The sequence below is a fragment of the Macrobrachium nipponense genome, chromosome 22 (assembly GCF_015104395.2).
Source record: "Macrobrachium nipponense isolate FS-2020 chromosome 22, ASM1510439v2, whole genome shotgun sequence".
NCBI classification, from domain to species: domain Eukaryota; kingdom Metazoa; phylum Arthropoda; class Malacostraca; order Decapoda; family Palaemonidae; genus Macrobrachium; species Macrobrachium nipponense.
In genome coordinates, this window is record NC_087213.1 from 31,939,819 (window position 1) to 31,958,470 (window position 18,652).

At 33.2% G+C, this 18,652-nt stretch overlaps 1 protein-coding gene across 1 annotated transcript in view; it reads left to right on the forward strand.

Moving 5' to 3' along the window:
* LOC135198583 (cadherin-86C-like) overlaps positions 1-18,652 on the forward strand; it is a 101,223-nt gene that overhangs the window by 62,804 nt on the left and 19,767 nt on the right. The window contains 1 exon segment of the mRNA XM_064226300.1: positions 15,471-15,611. Within this exon segment, the coding sequence (XP_064082370.1) occupies positions 15,471-15,611 (141 nt within the window).

The window sequence follows — 18,652 nt, forward strand, 5'->3', positions numbered from 1 at the left end:
CTGAAATATATCTTAGAATTTCCGCTTAGTATTTCATTGTGCAGACATACTGCATATATATATACAGATATATATATATATATGATATACATAGAATATATATATATATATAGATAGATATATATATGTTATATATATATATTTTATATATATGATATATATATACCTATAATATGTATATATATATATATATATGTATATATATATCTATATATATAGATATATCTATATATATATACTATATATATAAATAATTATATATATATATATATATATATATATATATATATATAATATACATATATATATATGAGAATGCGTTTGTGTGTGTGTGAGAATGAGTGTTTTTATTTTCTTATTCACATTTATAAAAAAGGGCTGGAAATACGAGGATTTGAAGGTATTTTGTAAAAAATAACTGTTTTTGAGAAAATATATATAATTATTAATTACTTGATAGTTCAAAAGGGTTTAATTCCTGTGTAGTCTGTGGTATCATCGAGTCTCGAAACTAAATTTTTTTGATCTCTTGGCTGCGACGCCATTTAAGAACATTACCCTTGTCAGAAATTGTTTTTTTTTTCTTTCATTTAGTGGTGCTAAGTGTATTATTTGTCTACTCTGACTTCGATGTGACCTTTAATATATTATGGTAACTTTTATCTCTGGAAGTAATGTGAGCTTGGGTGGGGGAAGGGGGGTGGGGTGGGTAAATGTTTAATTGGTTTTTATGGTTTTAATCCTCACATCAAAACAATAACTGACACCTTTGTATAAACTATTTTTTGGTACTAATTCGTAACTTGTTTCAAGCATTGATGTAAAGTAATTATCAGAACTGAATGCAGACTAACGTGAGAATACTAGTCAATTCGTTATCTGTCACGTGCTTTTCAGTTAAGCTCAACACTTCCTGTATGGAGTTCATGAAGTTAATGTCAATAAATGTCTGGTTCGCCGAGGCTTCACTCTATCGCTCATTAGTTTCATCGATAAATCAACTATATATTGAACGCTATTCTCACCTTGTACTGAGCCTGTACGGTCGTGAGAGTATTATGAAAGGTATAGATTTTCGATAAAGTTTGCAATATTTCACATTCCATTTGTGGTATTATTAATTTGATATATAATGGGGGTCTTGTTGGTCAATCCTGATTAATGATCAACGTCTACTGTATACCTTTCTGCTTAAACAAAGCTAAAGTCAGTCACCGACAAGTTTATTTACGTTGTCTCTAAGGAAACCAACACAAAATAGTAAGCGGTTGCCTGTTAGTATTATAGTTTTTCTTTTACGAAACGATTGTAGAAGTTCAGTACGCTTACATCGCCGGATTAATAGCTACTATTCATAGGTACAACACCAGTTTCAAGAATTATAGAGCTGGAATGAACTTGACCTGATTTATGAAATGATTAATTCACTAAAGGGGTAGATGCTCTAATAGTAAACTCATGTACCTGAAAAATGTTGAGATAATCTTCGCAATTGTATTAAATTTATCATTTTCTATACTAATACTACTAGATATCTTAAATTATTGTGAATGACGTATTCTCATTTTGTAAACTTATGCTTATGGCTGACAGAGAAAAAAATAAGAAAACTAGACCTTAGATAAAGGGAGACATGAACCGCTAACAAGAAAAAGGGAATTTTACAAGGTTCAGGCGACGAGGAAGTAGTAAGAAAATTCAAGAGCATAGCAATGAAAGGAAACAGTCTCTATCGGAAAACATAATATTTCCTATGGAAATATACTAAGCAAATCAGATTTGGAAGCGTGTGGTCTCAATACCTTGTTAACGAGAATTGATCTCCTACACTCAGTAAGTATACAGATAAATTAAGGTAGAAGAGAGAGAGAGAGAGAGAGAGAGAGAGAGAGAGAGTTTATAGTAAACGAGGGCTCTCCCGCATTAATTCCTCAATGGCTAATTAATTAAACATGAAAAAAAGGGAGGAAAAAGGTGCCGGAAGTTTGTAAGAATGTGAATGTTTGTTAGTGTAGCCTTATCAGTCATTAATGATACCCAGGCAACGCCGTGACCTGACCTCAATAGCGCCATGAAGTTATTGACGGTAAGCACCCCTGAATGTCTACGCTTGCTAGACCTCGTATTAATGGTAATTAAAAGGCGAGTGAGTGACTGGTTTTGTGGTCTTGACCTCAATTGTAAAAAGGCTCTGTGAACGCAGGGTAGATTTCGTTTATCGTGTTAAGTACTTTCCTTTAATCTGACCTAATTGGATGGCTCCCGAGTAGATCTCATCATTATTTATGCGTAGTTCTTTTTGTGTTGTTGGACCTGCCTGGGTAGGGCGTCAGCGTGTAGTTTTATAAAGTTTTATCTTTTTACAGTTTCAATTTTTTATCTCTTGAGCTTTTGGGATTGGCATTTTTCTCACCATTCGACGTTACAGTGACTATAATATGAAAAATCAGCGATGCATTTTCAGTTTGCATATTCAGTATAATACAAGTTTTGCTGTTTATTTCTCTGTCTGTCTGTCTGTCTGTCTGTCTGTCTCTCTCTCTCACACACACACACACACACACACACACACACACACACACACACACACACATATATATATATATATATATGATATACATATACCTAAATAATGTGTGTGTATTTATATGTATACGAGCTCATATCTAGGGAATAATGAATGAGAATGAGATGAGAAACACAGCTACATTCCTGAATACAAGTAATGATTCAAAAGTTTGGACACCTACTTTCCAGATATCTAATGCTTCTAAGCATCGACATCCCGAGGGGTCTCAATATAGTCTAAGATCTAAAGAATATTTAAGATAGTAAGACTCCGTAGGCCATATAATTACTCTAAAAAGATTTATAGCGATGAAGAATACATTATACCCATACTTGATCCAGAAAATATATGTATTGATAATAGCAACATAAATCCTCATAAACCGCCTTTCCAATCCATGTTTACTCTAAGATATGTATCGTGGCCTAGATATTGCAATGCGAGCGAGAAAGTACGTTATTCCCTCTCATGATAACGGTTAACCTATATAAACGCTGCTGTCATACTCCTGGGTGACATTTACACTTACCGGAAAAACATTCGCGTTGTATATAACGAGGTCTTGACGAATGGGTCGTAAGTGATTCTTGGATTGACGGCGAGATATTAGGAATTCAAGTAAGAAACGAATGTAATGTTTTTTTTTAAACAAATGAAAATGTTACAGTATAACAGCAATTTATTTGGTAATTGTTGTACCTTTCAAAGGCTATGACATTTTCATGAAAAAATCTAAAGTTATGTCTGTCATGTAACATGAAGATCGCATGCGATAGAGACGACAGCACTCTGGGGAAAACTGAAAATTCTATGAACTAGATTTTAAATTTTTTATGAAGTGCAGCATACGCTTCCTCTAGAATTCGTAATAAAATTCAATGTCATATATTAAGGTAAGGATAAGACAGGATGGAGTTGCCACTCTGTGGCTTTACCTTAGTCATTTAAATATATTTACATAATCGCTTCCGGTAAATAATAGATCTTTTTAAATCACTGATGTAAGATATATTACAACACATGAAAGAAATAAATGCTTTCAACTAACATAAACTATCTACTTGCCTTTTTCTTATGTATGTTAGTAGTATGTCTGTGATCGATGCGCATATATACATACAGATATTATTTTTCTTTATAAATCCATTTCTATTGAGTAAGGTCTGCTGACACGAATTCCCTTGTCTTTTGCGGGCAAAATCTTTAAACACACACACACACACACACACACACACATATATATATATATATATATATATATATATATATATATATATACTATACATACGCACACACGCACACACACGCACACACACACACATATATTATATATATATACATATATATATAATATATATATATATATATATATATATATATATATATAGGTTGAGAACTTCCATTTTATACATTCATTTTGAATGTGTAAGGTGAAGTGACACAAATTCCCTTCCATTTGACTGCCAAATTCTTTATAGTGAAGCGTAGATTTATATGTGACCTATATTTGTATGATTTATGGGATGGCGTTCCTGAATAAGCCTTGTAATATGTCAGAGGAATTCTCTATATTATAGATCGTCATTTATTGCTTTTTACTGCTGGATTCCTTACATTTGCTTAACATTACTTTTCACAATAGTTTATTTGAACTATGCTGTTTAGAGAAGACATATTTTACAGTAAAGAGGGAATGCGTTTCCTATATAAACGATTCAGGTTATTTTGGGCTTTGATACTTGTAAAAATGAGTAAGTGGAACATTACTGGTGAGTCCCGCAGACTTTCATTGAATGCTGTGTCAGGCTATTTTCAGTAGAGACAACGCGTGCTCAATGTGTTTGTAATATATCGTACTTTTTATGGTAACGTTTATCAGTTTCCTAAAACAAATAGTTTTATTTTTCAGCTGTTTCATATCAAATCTCATTAAATGAATCTTTACCAAAGACCCCCAAAAATCTGCTTGTAACGAATATTATGCTTCCATTCCAGCAAAGAAATTCATGTGTGGTGTATATGACGTGACTGACTTATATTGATATTGGACCGTCATTGTTTTTATAGCGCCTACAATAAATCGTATGGTTATTGCCTTATAATTTGCTGTTCATAATATTAGACATGAATAAGGATTCTGAATGTTTCGAATGCTGTTTGCAAGCACAATAAACGAATTATTAATCACAATGTCACAATGTCATATTAGCGTCTGATTCTAAAAGTATGACGTTGGTAACTGAATTACTTGAAAATTACTCTCAAATTAGATGCTACTGTAGGCGTTTGGATGCAATTTTTAAGGGATTCTCAACAGCTAGCTCGTTTTAATTTCCAATGAACATTAAGTACAATTCTCTTCGTCAGTACCCTTTGATAACTTCATCCATCAGTGAAGTATATGAGCAGCGTAAAAACCGTACTTGGAAGAGTGGTTCAAATAAAGAGAAGGGTTGGGGTTGTGTAGCTGACTTATGCGCATGGCAATGCTCAAAGGGAATGTGAATGATTTCTGTATCATATTCCCTTTATGTAGCTTGACGAACGTAAAGACGCATTTGTGCTTGTGTGAGCGATTTAGTGAGTGCTTGGAATGTCATGTTAATATCATTGTTCAGGCTAACGTATCCAGCCTTTCGCGATGGTCTTACCATTTATTATTATTATTATTATTATTATTATTATTATTTTATTATTATTATTATTATTATTATTTTTCACTAGTACATACATAAGAGTCCATCATGTAACTGAAATTCCTTTATATTTAAGATGAAATTTTCCTCACCAAATTGAGAAGTCCCGTTTTGGATATGTTTACTTGATCTAATTTTTCATAGCTCATTTAGCAGTGAACATAATCTTTAAATCATATACGTGTGTATGTAGGCTCGTGGATATATATGAAATGAACCTGGCACACACGCTGAATGATTACTGATTTTCAGACCAGTCATTTCCATACCATGTGAGATTGTAATAGGTTCCATCTCCTATCGTCATTATTCTTTTCTCCGTTATTATTTTTATTACTATCTCCCATTGGATTATGTTATATCTCATATTTTTCCTTCGTTGTTATTCATCCTTCATTTGGAAATATAGTCTTCTTTATCTCTGGATATTTATCATCCCTCTTATCCAACACCTATCATTACTCTGACCCCAACCATTCACTTCAATTGCTTTATGGCCGAGCGACCTTCTTACTTCCCTACGATTTATGAACTATTTCCATTGATCTTTCGATGAATATGGACAAGGCAACCCAGCCCACCCCACCCCCCGCCACACACAGAGAATAGAGAGAGAGAGAGAGAGAGAGAGAGAGAGAGAGAATTCCTTCCACATGAAATACATCTCGTTTTACGATTCACTATTTGTCTGATGACGGTAAAAGCATCCTGCTTTTTCTGTTATTAAAGAAAATGGTGCGTCCTTCCAATGTTTTTGTGTTATGTAACAGTTATCGGTTTATATCTTGCTGACAAATACGCCTTTAATCTTGATCCCAGGTGAAAAGAACGGATTTTTAGATACTTTTTGATCATTATTACATGTCTTCTATTTTTTTATCTAGGTTATGCTGCATATATATTTTCTTTTATTTTTCATTACAGCACAAGCACCACCAAATTTACATTTCCAAAATATCTCGAATAAAGACCTGTTTTATTTTTCTCTTTGAGGCGATTGTTATCATATGAATTCGATTATTAGCTACCTATTTTGAAATTGGTTAACATCGGTTACCGTTTTACTTTTTATTTTTCAAAAGCATACAGGGGTTTATTCGTTATTCAAATCTACATGTTACTATTACTATAAATTTATATTCGCCCTCAGGAAGAATGGTACAATGACCTTTCGGTTGCCCAAATAACTTTCCCAGAAGAATAAAAGCTAAAGAAAAAGCATGATAAAATTTGATGAAAATAAGTTTGTATAAATTAACGCATACCTTTCCAGTGTTATTCTGATAAAAAAATAAGTACTATATTTTTTCACAATGGATAAGCCTTTTCGTTCATACTATTGCTTCAGTGTATACCTTTTGATTTACTGTATATTCACAAACAGAAGTCCCATTTCCTTTTCCTTATTTTATCGAAACTTAATTCTTGCATTCTTTGTTTTACCTTAACTGACACTGGTACATTTATGCTTTGGGCGTGTCTTAATGTACGTGCGTGTTTTAAATTCACGTAGATATGTCCTGTATTTGATGATTGCAATTTCACAATTATTTCCCAAAGTAATTTCTTTCGAATTCCATATTTTTCTACCGTTTGAATACAAGCACTGATCATCTAAGTCTTTCCCCTACTTAGAAAGGGCATAATTTCTAGTTTTGTTAATAAATAATACAGTTTTTCATCTTTTCATTAATGAAAAGATTTAAGGTCGATATGTGACTTTTTCTTTTGCATTTGAGCATTATGCTGAACTTATTGACTAAATTCGTATTAGGAATTCCATTTATTTTCTATAAAGCCTGTTGGAAAATTCAAAGCCCTTGATGTAGAGAAGAATGGAATACCCTCGACCTTCGCTTTTACCTCAAGAAGATTAGAAATGCTATTATTTTGGATACCTTTACAAGTTGACTATTTTCGGATTTCATAATTGAAATGAGTTCACAACAATTTCATCATTATCATAATATTATGTTTTAGGAGTCAAGAAGCTGAGTTCAGTATAATTTGACTGTTTCGGTAAATGTGCTATTTTGTCGTTCTAGGACGACGTAACCATAATAATAATAATAATAATAATAATAATAATAATAATAAAATAATAATAATAATAATAATAATAATTTTTATGCGCCAACCTTCCAGCCATTTGCACGATAAAGAATGAAGCTTATGTCAGAGAACATATATTTATTCTGTTTGACGCAGTCATCTGCATGCTTGAATCACATCTCCATAACAAATTATATGACGAATTAATGACAGGAGATTGCTATGGAATTCACGTTTAGGTCACGAAATGCAGTGTAACATATTCTTTTCTCTAATTGCGTTTCATGTGCCTTTTTTTGATGTTGATAATAATAATAATAATAATAATAATAATAATAATAATAATAATAATAATAATAATAATAATAATAATAATAATAACATTATTATTATTATTATTATTATTATTATTATTATTATTATTATTATTATTATTATTATTATTATTATTGTTGTTGTTGTTGTTTTTTGTTGTTTGTTTATTATATAACTACCTGCTTTCTTATGTTTACTATTACTTCGTTCAGTATTTCTGTTGTCTCATGACGCGATATTCTTTTAGATTAATTCATTAATACAATCTGGCTGCCTCCTCTGTCAGTAAGGAGGAACGATCAGGTAAAAATTTCTTGCGTTCCTTTTCACTAAATTTGGATTAGATATCAAGGCCATTAAATGTTTGTTCTTGAGGAGAGTTTTTTTCAGGGAATGTTTTGGACAATTGCCAATTTTTGAGAAGCGTTTGCAGTTTTTTGTTACAACTATTTCACCGGTTGACGTATGGTCCTGCGATTTGAGATAGGACTCCTTAAAACTTTTATTGAAAGATATGACGATAACATAGTATGCGGTGCTAAAACAGTTGACCATAGTTAAATCTATTTTCTGACTTTCTTCTATTAAGTCTATGATCATCTTCCATAACCTTATTGCTGAGCCACTTGAGTGAACGCCACAATTTCCGCCTCAAAGTACTGGAGGTTCTTTTATCTTTTTACTGAAAAACTGAGGATTGTTTTCCTCTGACTGCTGTAGTTACTGATGCACAGAAGTTGCATGAAACTGCAGTGCTGATTCAAACAGCTATTCTGTATATCATTGCCACACTTTCCTTAGCTTTTCATATCTTTGGATTAAGCACCTTCTGCCTTTGTTACCTCCAACTGTTTCTGCTTCTTTTAATATGAAAGTTATTTAGTTTGGAATTATGCTTGTCAAGATTATGGTCTGTTTGATAATTTTCTAATTAAAAGTGCAATTATGAATAATTCTGAGCGATTTTAGCAACACGACTGATTTGAAAGAAATGACGAAATTTATATTTTACGTTTTCTAAAACGGCTAACTAGGTCCTCATCCGGTCATAGGCATGCACTGTCTTATTGGTCTTATTGTATGGTCCAAATGACCTCTAGATGAGCCGATTGAAGTTTGATTTTCTCAACGCAAGAGATTTACGTTGCAAGTTATTTTTAAGATAAAAGATCACCAAATGAGGATTGTTTCAGTGTTCATTATTGTAATCAGCTGCACGTTAGATCACAGATAAGACAAAGAAAGCGTTCGAGAAGAAGCTACCATTTAGTGGACGGTAATTTTAACAGCATTTTTCATTACATTTCACTGTCACGAATTACCCTTGTACTTTGCGTTTCCTAGATGGCTCTCTCCGGAGAAGGCGTAATATGGGGTTCCCATATAAGTGTCCTAAAAGATGACTGTGTTATATGAATTCGTGAGATCACCTAGAGTCACTGACAAAAATTTCTAATATCTGACCTCTTAGTAAAAGTACTTTAAGTGACTGGAAACTTGATCAGTTTTCTGTGTCACTCGTATCAAAATTAGCATTTCATACGATATCTATTCGGTCACAAGTTCATTTTGCTAGATTAGTTATCTGAAAACTTTATATTATCTGATCACTTGCCATAAAAGTCACTGGCAATCAAAAATGCAATTTACGTAAAAAGAAACCGACGCAATTAAGCTTTGAGCCTTTTGTAAGGAAAGGTCACACCGAGACCAGATGGACTATGAAAACTAGAAAAAGGAATGTTAAGTGTGCAGGAGATCCTAAATATATCTGAGAAGTGTCGCAATGGGACCATTAGCGTCATCGAATGATAAATGTCTCTAGGAATTCATAACATGTCATGAGATCACCCCGCCAAGGTTCTTGATTAAGTTAACTTCACGTTCAAGGTCGGTCGAGAACATATAAAGATGGGGTCCCAAAGGGTCGAGGAGTCGAGCCCGATGAAGATGAAGGAGGGTCATCATGGAAGAGGTTTATTAGATGTTGAAGGAAATGGAGGTGGATGGCAAGGTATTCGTTGGTTCTTAAGAAGAGGAGTCGTGGGTCTTCAAGGGGTAGGGTTCTCTTTTGCGGAAGTAGATGAAGAAGGTGGCTCGTGGGTCCTCAGGAAAGAGGGCAGCATTGTCTGCCTCTAAAGTAGATAAAGGGGGTTTGCGGGTTTTCAAAGAAGAAGTAGTTGTCTGCTGCCGGGTTTGGTAAAGAAAGGGTTTCATAGAAGTAAGTGAAGGAATGGGTTCTTAGGTCCTCCAGGATATAGGTGGTGTCTGGTGCCGAAGGAAATGAAGTGGGTTCGGTGTTGTTTTTAAGCCAAGGGAGATGAAGGAGGGACTCCAGGTGTTCCTTAAGGAAGGGGGCTTGTCAGGTGGAGGGGTGTATTGGGTCGATGGGCTGGGAATTCCATTCCTGTTATTATCGCGTAATGTCATCGAATGAAGGGTTTGGTCAATATGGCTTCAAGTCGAGCGTGCTGATGAATTTCTTTACGATTGTCCGGGGTGAACTGATTGTTATTTATAATGGTGTGGGATATTAACTGACAATGAAATAGAGTAGCTCTATCATGGCTAATAATATCAGCCAACCTAACGATGTGGGATGAAAACGAATTTAAAAGTATTATCACTTCTGAATAACTAGAAGATTGGCTTCTAAAATAAACAGATTACTTGACTTGCCAAATTTATAGACAAAGTTATGCCATTTATGCCCTTTTAAAATAGACATTTTTAGTTCTAGAATTCATTCTGAATGCTAAGTTTTGCTGTTGGTGGTTCTTTATTATCACAGACATAAATAGATAAAAAATGCATTTTGATCACAGTTTCATGTACGATGGTTTAGTATTTCGAGAGTTAATTACTAATATTTCTCGAGCTCTCATATTTTCATTATAATTCACCTTCATGATCACGTCAGGATTCACATATTATTAATTAATTTTATGAATGCGCCAACTTTCCAGAGAATCAATCCTCTTCAAAATAAATGTAAAACATCCGGATAAAGTTATTCTCCAACATGAATACGCATGGATTCAGATACACTTCAATTAAAGACTAGTAGTATATTTTCTTTCTGATTACGACCGTGCAGCGAAATTACGTGTTCAACAGAGATAACTAAAGATCTCCGTTTTGTGTCTCGATGTCACAGGAACTTGGGGGAGAAATGAATAACACCGGCGAAAGCGTCCAATAAATAATCATACACCTTAGACCATAGTGACACGCCGTAAAGAAAGAGCAGATCATAATGAGGTTTCCCTACCTAGTGTATAAGAAAATCTCCTTGATTAAAATGTTTCACTGGAAAAAATAAAAAGCATCTCGTGTAGCCTAATTATGGTGCACCTCAGCCTTTTATAATATGATGATGCAACTTATGGGGACTTTATTATCTCGGTAGGGGAGTCAAGGTCCACGTTATTAAGATTACTGCAGACTACGAAGGTTAAAAATGAATTTATTCATGAGAATTGCATGTGGATGACTGGCTTTATGGTAAAAAGAATAGGGGGTTGCCAAGGTGGACACATTTTAATTGTTTCTGAAAAAAATTAATGGCCCTTTAAACTTCTTCTATATAAGTAAGCGCTCATTACTGCTACCACCACTAATAATAATAATAATAATAATAATAATAATAATAATAATAATAATAATAATAATAATAATAATAATAATAATGATAATGACAATGTCAGTATACATGTAAATTTTAGTACTCTTAATAAGAACATTTGTTCAGGAAGTACACAGACATTTAAGGAAGTTTCCATATGAATGACTGAGCATTATGAACAGTAATACTAATGACAACAATCATAAAAACACCAATGGTTATGATAACAGTAATGATTGTTATAAGAAGAAAACGAAACTATTGCTAAAAAAGATGCCCAGCAAGGTTATGACCTTGTTGGCTAATAATTTTCAAAGTGAATGAGTATTATTAGTAGTGATAACTACAATGACGATGTTTAGCGGGTTTCATAACATAGATAGTATCATTTTTCCTTCAATTAAAGATAGCTGTGCAAGCTTTGATTAATTATCGTTGTAAATCTATTTATTATTATAACAAATATTTATGCTTTATTTTGTAATTTGATAAAGACTATATTACTTTTTTAAAGTCTATCTTTCACAAGCTAACAAAAATATTGTGTGTCAATTGAGATCCGTCTCTGATGTACAGATTTGTATCATGGCTCAATCCGATTCTGAATATTCAATTACTTGTTGGAGCTTTTAGCAGCCATTTGTAGTTATTGCAAGAGAGGTGGAATCCATAATATTAAAATTATGTTTGACTTTCCATTTATTAGAATGTTTTTTAGCTTTTTAGACTAATTAAAATTTGAAGTTTGACATAATTCAGTTTTTGTAAATCATGTAGGGAAAATATCACACTTATTGCTTAATATGCCTTAGTTGATAGGTTTATTTGTTAGTTTAAGATTTATTAGTTCCATATTTACAAATAATAATGGAGGCTTATGCCATTGAATAAGTTTTGTCGCATAAGATTATCGTGAACGTCAGAGGTCATGGAATTATTCAACTCATACAATAAAAGCCTCATAATTCCTATCTAAATCTGTATCGACTAGAAGCATTTTGAATGTAATGATCATCATAACTGGTTCTGTTATCAGAAGTTCCAACTGATAAGGCGACCGAATTATGGTACTCATGTCAGAGGCCTTTAAAGGTCAAATTGCTATCTTTCTTACAGTTATTGTCGTTTCTGATTGGTCATCGGTAAGATGACGTTATCATGGTGTCACAGAATTTCCGTTCCTCTTTGGCTACCGGCATGATGACGTTATGTGGTTTTAGTTTCTGACTGGTTACTAGTAAGGTGACGTCACCGAAATAATGGTGCATACTTTGTGTTTTCAATGTCAAACAGCAAGTCAATGTGCGCTTGAAATAGTTATGACTAAGCGAGGAGAAATTATGGACTGAAAAGTTTGCGCAGCTGTAGTTGTAAGTCACAACAAGGAAGTGGTAGCATTAACGCTTCTTGGAAGCCATTTTGACAGTAGGATTTTATTCGAATCGATTTTCTTTGTCATCCGTGTTATACTGTATTTTTAACTTTGGCAACTCTAATCCAGTAATATTTCGTTTCCCAACTTATATTAGTCTCCAACGATTAAGCAGATATTGTGTCTCAAAGGTTACCTTTATGAAGTAAATTAAGCTTATTAGAACGAGTTTACTTTCGAAGGACAAAATTTAATCTACTTAGGGAAACATTTATAAATCTTTGTCGAGCCAAGTTACCGTGAGTGAAATATATCTAGATAATTAACTTGACGAAGCTTATATCGTTTCGAATCAAGTTTATATTCGTGGAATCTAGATTTAGCAATTTGGCCTTAACGAAGCAAACACTTCGAATGAACAGGTACACCTGAACTAAACGTCATAATAAACTAAATGGAAGAAACTGAAAAGTTGGCTAACATGCTGGAACGTCTTGTGTTGAGGACAGCCTCATTATATTTTTTCCAGATTATTTTTATCGCCCACAATTTCGCCTTTGAGAGAGAGAGATATATATATACATATATATATATATATATATATATATATATATATATATATATATATACTCTATACTTGTTATTTACAAATAATTTGCATCGATCTATAATTATCAAACTACCTAAACCCGTAGTACTCGATGTTCCAGACACATACGTTTTCCATACATACAAACAGATATATATATATATATATATATATATATATATATATATATATATATATATATATATATATATACTATATATATGTGTGTGTAAATATATATATTTACCTCTAGCCTATTCTTGGTCCGAAGACAATGTGGGAATGGGCTTCGTTTAAACATTAATTTGGTAAAACTGGTTCGGTAACTGCCAATTTATGTGCAATATGGGCGCTATAAATATCAGAAATATAAACAAAAGACATCAATAAAAGGTATCAACTTCAATGTCCCGGTCAGGGACTTGCGGGAACCAGGGCGCGGTAGTAGACTTCATTTTTACTGATGATTTCATGACCTTGATCAAGGAGTCGCCTATATCAACGGTTCGCTATTGCGAAACGTTTCAGGAGCTCATTGGAAATGAGGTCATTTTCTCTAGCGGCGTTTCGAGCTTTAGTTTTCTTTTCAAAGTGTTTAATGAGCACCACAGAAAATAATGTACGGAAATACACGATATGCTCATACTGTATGGTAATGTATATGTGTAACATAGAAATACGTTTTTACACCTATATAACAAATATTTGTTATATCAGTACATTTTCTAAACAAGAGTGAGCATAGCTGTATTTGATCTTAAAAAATGTCAATAAGAGAACTACTTTCCTCCTATGAAAATATACTCTCACATAGGAAAACGAAGCTTTATCTGTGATAATTATGTAACAATCATGTGATATAACGTTATAGCTTAAAATGTTTTTCCATAGAGAAAATAGAAATCATAAGTTGATTATGTTTACTTACGAAGGCCCAGAGTTTTGTTTATCTAGAATTAATAAAAAAAAGCTCGCAAATATTGAAAGTCAATTAATTCTTTACGTTAACACCTTATTCCTTTTGGATTTAGCGCCCCGTGTACACTTTTAAAGAACTCTTTGAAGCAAACCAGATAACTGAAAAAGAAGTCTCTTGCATATCATTTTATGTCTCACTGAACTCTACTCAAGCATTCTCACTCCAATTATTTCAAATTCCACTTTATATTTCATGTATACATGTATCGATAAAACACTTTCAACGATGTATCTTTTTGCGCTGCGAATTGCGATCATATCATACAAAATGTATGTTAATTTGGAATGCTTACGTCAGAGGAGCATGACAGGCAGGGACTGTATTTCCTGAAGGTCAGCAAATTCTAAAGTATTCAGTATGATTAAATTTCAATATTTGAGACTCTTCTTTTCTCCTATAATCTCTGAATATGAAACGTTTTTCGGTTTTTTAAAGATCTGCCTTTGTGTTGAATCGCTTTGTTGTCTTCAGTGGTTATGAAAAAGCCGTTCTTTCCTGGTGTATATCTTTGTCAGGTGTAATGCTTTGTTTACGGTCCTTACTCCTTTCGGCATGCTGTTTTGTTATGGGCGTTGCCATCCTTGTCTAGAGTATCAGGTGTATTTTTTTGTTTATGAGCACTATCGCTATTATCTGAGAGAACCAGTATGTGGCTTTGTTTATGACCTCTAATATTCACTTCTGAACTGTGAGGTGTGTATCATTAGTTTTGCGCACTACCATCTCTGTGTGAATTCTTTGGTGTGTAGCTGTTTGTTTCTGAACTGATAAATATTCAGGTGTTCATTTGTATTCACTCCGAATTTTCGCGGTATTCTAAACTTAGATGTAAATAATTGCTGCAAAAATGTTATCATCATTTCTTTATATTAAGATGGATATGGTTAACACATTTCAAAGACAAAATGATAAAATGTTTGCTTTTTCAATCCATGTGTTAATGTATTTACTGGTCCAAGCTAATTCCAGAAAAATATAAACTCCAAAATATCATATATGACATGCAGTCAGCTCTTTAGTCTTAATTACAAGATACTGCTGTGTATAATAAGTCAACTGACATTTTGTATGACAATTCTTACATATTGTACATAGATATTCTTAAGGGTATTATAACTTATTTTGGCATTTTTTGCTAATGCCTTTTTTACCTCCTGCATCGTAGGATATTATCATAACAGTGAACACAATGTAACATTAATATAATTGTCGGGATTATTAACATGGTAATCTAAGGGAACTCTTTTAATTCTTATTTCTTTTTTGTTTTCAGAAACCCTACACGGACCTTGAGGTAGACACGAGGAACATTGTCTGTGTGACTGTGTCTGTGTTGATAGAAGACAGACAAGATCAGCCTCCCATATTCACGAAGGCACCACCGGTGACTCGGATCACAGGAGAAAATATTAAGGTACTTTTTATTGTCATAACATATCCTGGCGTGAGGTTGTATAGATTTCTTTTGTAAATATTCGTTGATAATAGTTGGCAATGATGGCAACTTGAGATTGTAAGTTTTTTAGTTTCTTGTGCAAAATAAAAGGAAAATTATATATATATATATATATATATATATATATATGTATTATAATTATATATTATATGTATGTATATGTATATGTATCTATACACACACACATGCACACACACACACACACACACACACCACACATATATATATATATATATATTATATATATATATATATATATATATATATATATATATATATATAAAAGGTACCAACTTGTATTTGCATTCTTAAAGTGCTGATGGTGTAAATAACGTGCACTTAATTTGAGGGAGCATGCTAGTTAATGGGCAAAATGATAGATGGTTGCCACTTCCACAAGAATAATAATTACTTGACACTTACAGAATATTTGTGAGTTAGCTTGAAGAAAAGGTTGTGAATTAGAATATTTCCTGGAAATCTTAGAGGAAAATGCACATTTTACAAATTGTCTTTTAATCAGTGTACAAATCGAAGATGAATAACATTTTACACAATATATCTCAACTGGGAAATGTGATTCATTAACTGTGCGTGAACTAGCTTGTATCGAACGATCATCACCATGTTGTGTTTTACACAATATTTCTGAGAAAGTTTATCTAAAATTCGTGCCGATTAATTTGATAAATTAGATTAAATAGTACGTTAACTATTTCAGTGTACAAAGTGTATGCATGTTGCCTTTCACAAGATTAAAAATAATTAATTTGCTTAGATCTTTTATATTTTCAATAGCAATGCATATTGAATTTGTGTTTTGTTATAATTACTTATTATGAATTTCAGTGCTTTTCACGAAAAGTTAAAAGTAAATGCTTATCTGTATCAAAAAGATGCTCTGTCTTATCGAAATAACAGTTGTTGTGGTTGTTGTACAACAAAAGCTGTTGTGCAGATGGTATTGGAAGAAGATGGGGTGACAGTGATGCTCTGTGAAAAATATGCTGTAACCTTGTATTTAATTTCGGTGAATATTTACCAGTTGCAATGTATTCGAATCATTAGGATTAAACAAAACGATAGTTGGAGTTTTATGGCATGTTCTTGGGTATGCAAAGTTGAGCCAGTCACCTCTGTCTTGTAAGTATTCTTGTGCTTCTTTGAGATCAAGCTCTGTCATTCTAGCATCTCTGATACTCTGTCAGACAAGCGTATTCTAGGTAGTGCGCTTCTCATTCCCCTCAGAAGTTCCGAATTAAACGTCGCTTTCACCGAGCTTTTGTCTCTAAAATCCAACTAAAACAATTTCAAGCCATTTCACAAGTACTATGATTCTCTCCTTTCCGAGACTGCTCATTTACCGTTGCCCTCCCCTTGATTAATGTTGTAATAGTGATGCATGACAACACCCCTCTTTCGAGCCCACTCGCCAACTGAAGCAGATTACCCCGTGATTAATTAAAATCTCCGACGCCAAAGTTTGGCTTTTGAAAGAAGGACCTTCACACGTTCCTTTAATGGAAGACTCCCAGTTTAATGACTGGGGTCGCCTTCCTTTGTTCTGATAATTTTCTTTCTTCATTTTTATCATCATTTGTCATCTTCGTAGGTTTTAGTTGTTTATGTATTAGAGCTGGTAATTTTTGTTTTTCTATGTACATCTTTATCTTTTAACATTTTCGTTTGATTAATAATCAAATGACTGATTAAATTACATTATGTCTGCTGTGGCAATGAAACTACTACCGTCATTCTCTCTGAATGCACCTGATTCATTACCTTTCCCTAAAGCTTAAAAGCGCATCTAAATACAGCCATGTTGTTCATACTTATCTACACATCATCTGGAAGTAAAGTGAGTCCTTTCAAGTCTACATTCGCATCGGTTGCTGATTTAACTGAAAATGGATCTACCAAAAGGAAACGGTCCAAAAAGCAAGAATAAGTAAACAAATGTAGCGCCGACATCAGAAAGCCCCTTAGCTGAATTACTACTCTGGTGTGAGAACAAAAGCGCTCATTGTGATGGAAGATGACAATTAGAAGATGGAAGGTAGTAGTTAGGTGATGAAAGATATAATTACAGGAGCGCTCCTACTACGATTTTGGATTGTGTGAAGGCCAGAACGGAAGGTTGTAATTAAATCGAGTCTTCTGATTCTTGAGAGAACTTTTTTCCTCACAGTGTGAATAAGAATGGAGAAACTGAAGGGAATTTAACATCTTATACCGGGAAGAATTTGTTTGTTTTGATCCCTTGGGCATATAGTATCACAAGGTATTTAATGTCTATGTTTTATTGAATAATTTAAACGTCTTAGGAATTAGAATGGCTATGTAATCGTTTTGGAATATAATCAGCAATGTTCCAACAACAACAACACCGCCACCAATAATAATAATAATAATAATAATAATAATAATGGCACTGATGATGATGATGGAAAGTAAATTATGTCATAATCAGCTTAGTAGAACAGAATAAGAACAGGAATCATGAACGGGATATGAGTTATAAAAGGTAGAAGGCTGGAATTTTAAGATGCTTATTGAATTAGAATTATATTTAGGATTTCATTTTTGCATGTGATGAGGTATATTTGATTAGTGAAAAAGCCTCAATGTCCCTGGCGATTCTGTTTTCGGCTAAGTAAATGAGTTGTACGATGTTTATTTAACTCATTGAATGGTATAGGCATAGTCATGTAGGATTTCATTTACTAATGAAATTATACAGAAAATGCTATCTACATGTTAATGTATAAATTAGCTTTAGAATTGCGCTACACATGAAATATAACATTGTAGCAACGAAGGTTAATGCTGCAATGAATACAGGTGATGTTTATTATTGCTTTGGATTACGCCGGCACATCATTGGGACGGGCTCTTGCTCCTAGAAGAGCCCATAATTAGAAGCGAGGATGTGGTGATAGCGGGCGCAAAAGACGAACACTCAAGGTCAACTGTAAGAGCATCATCATGCTTTTATATGC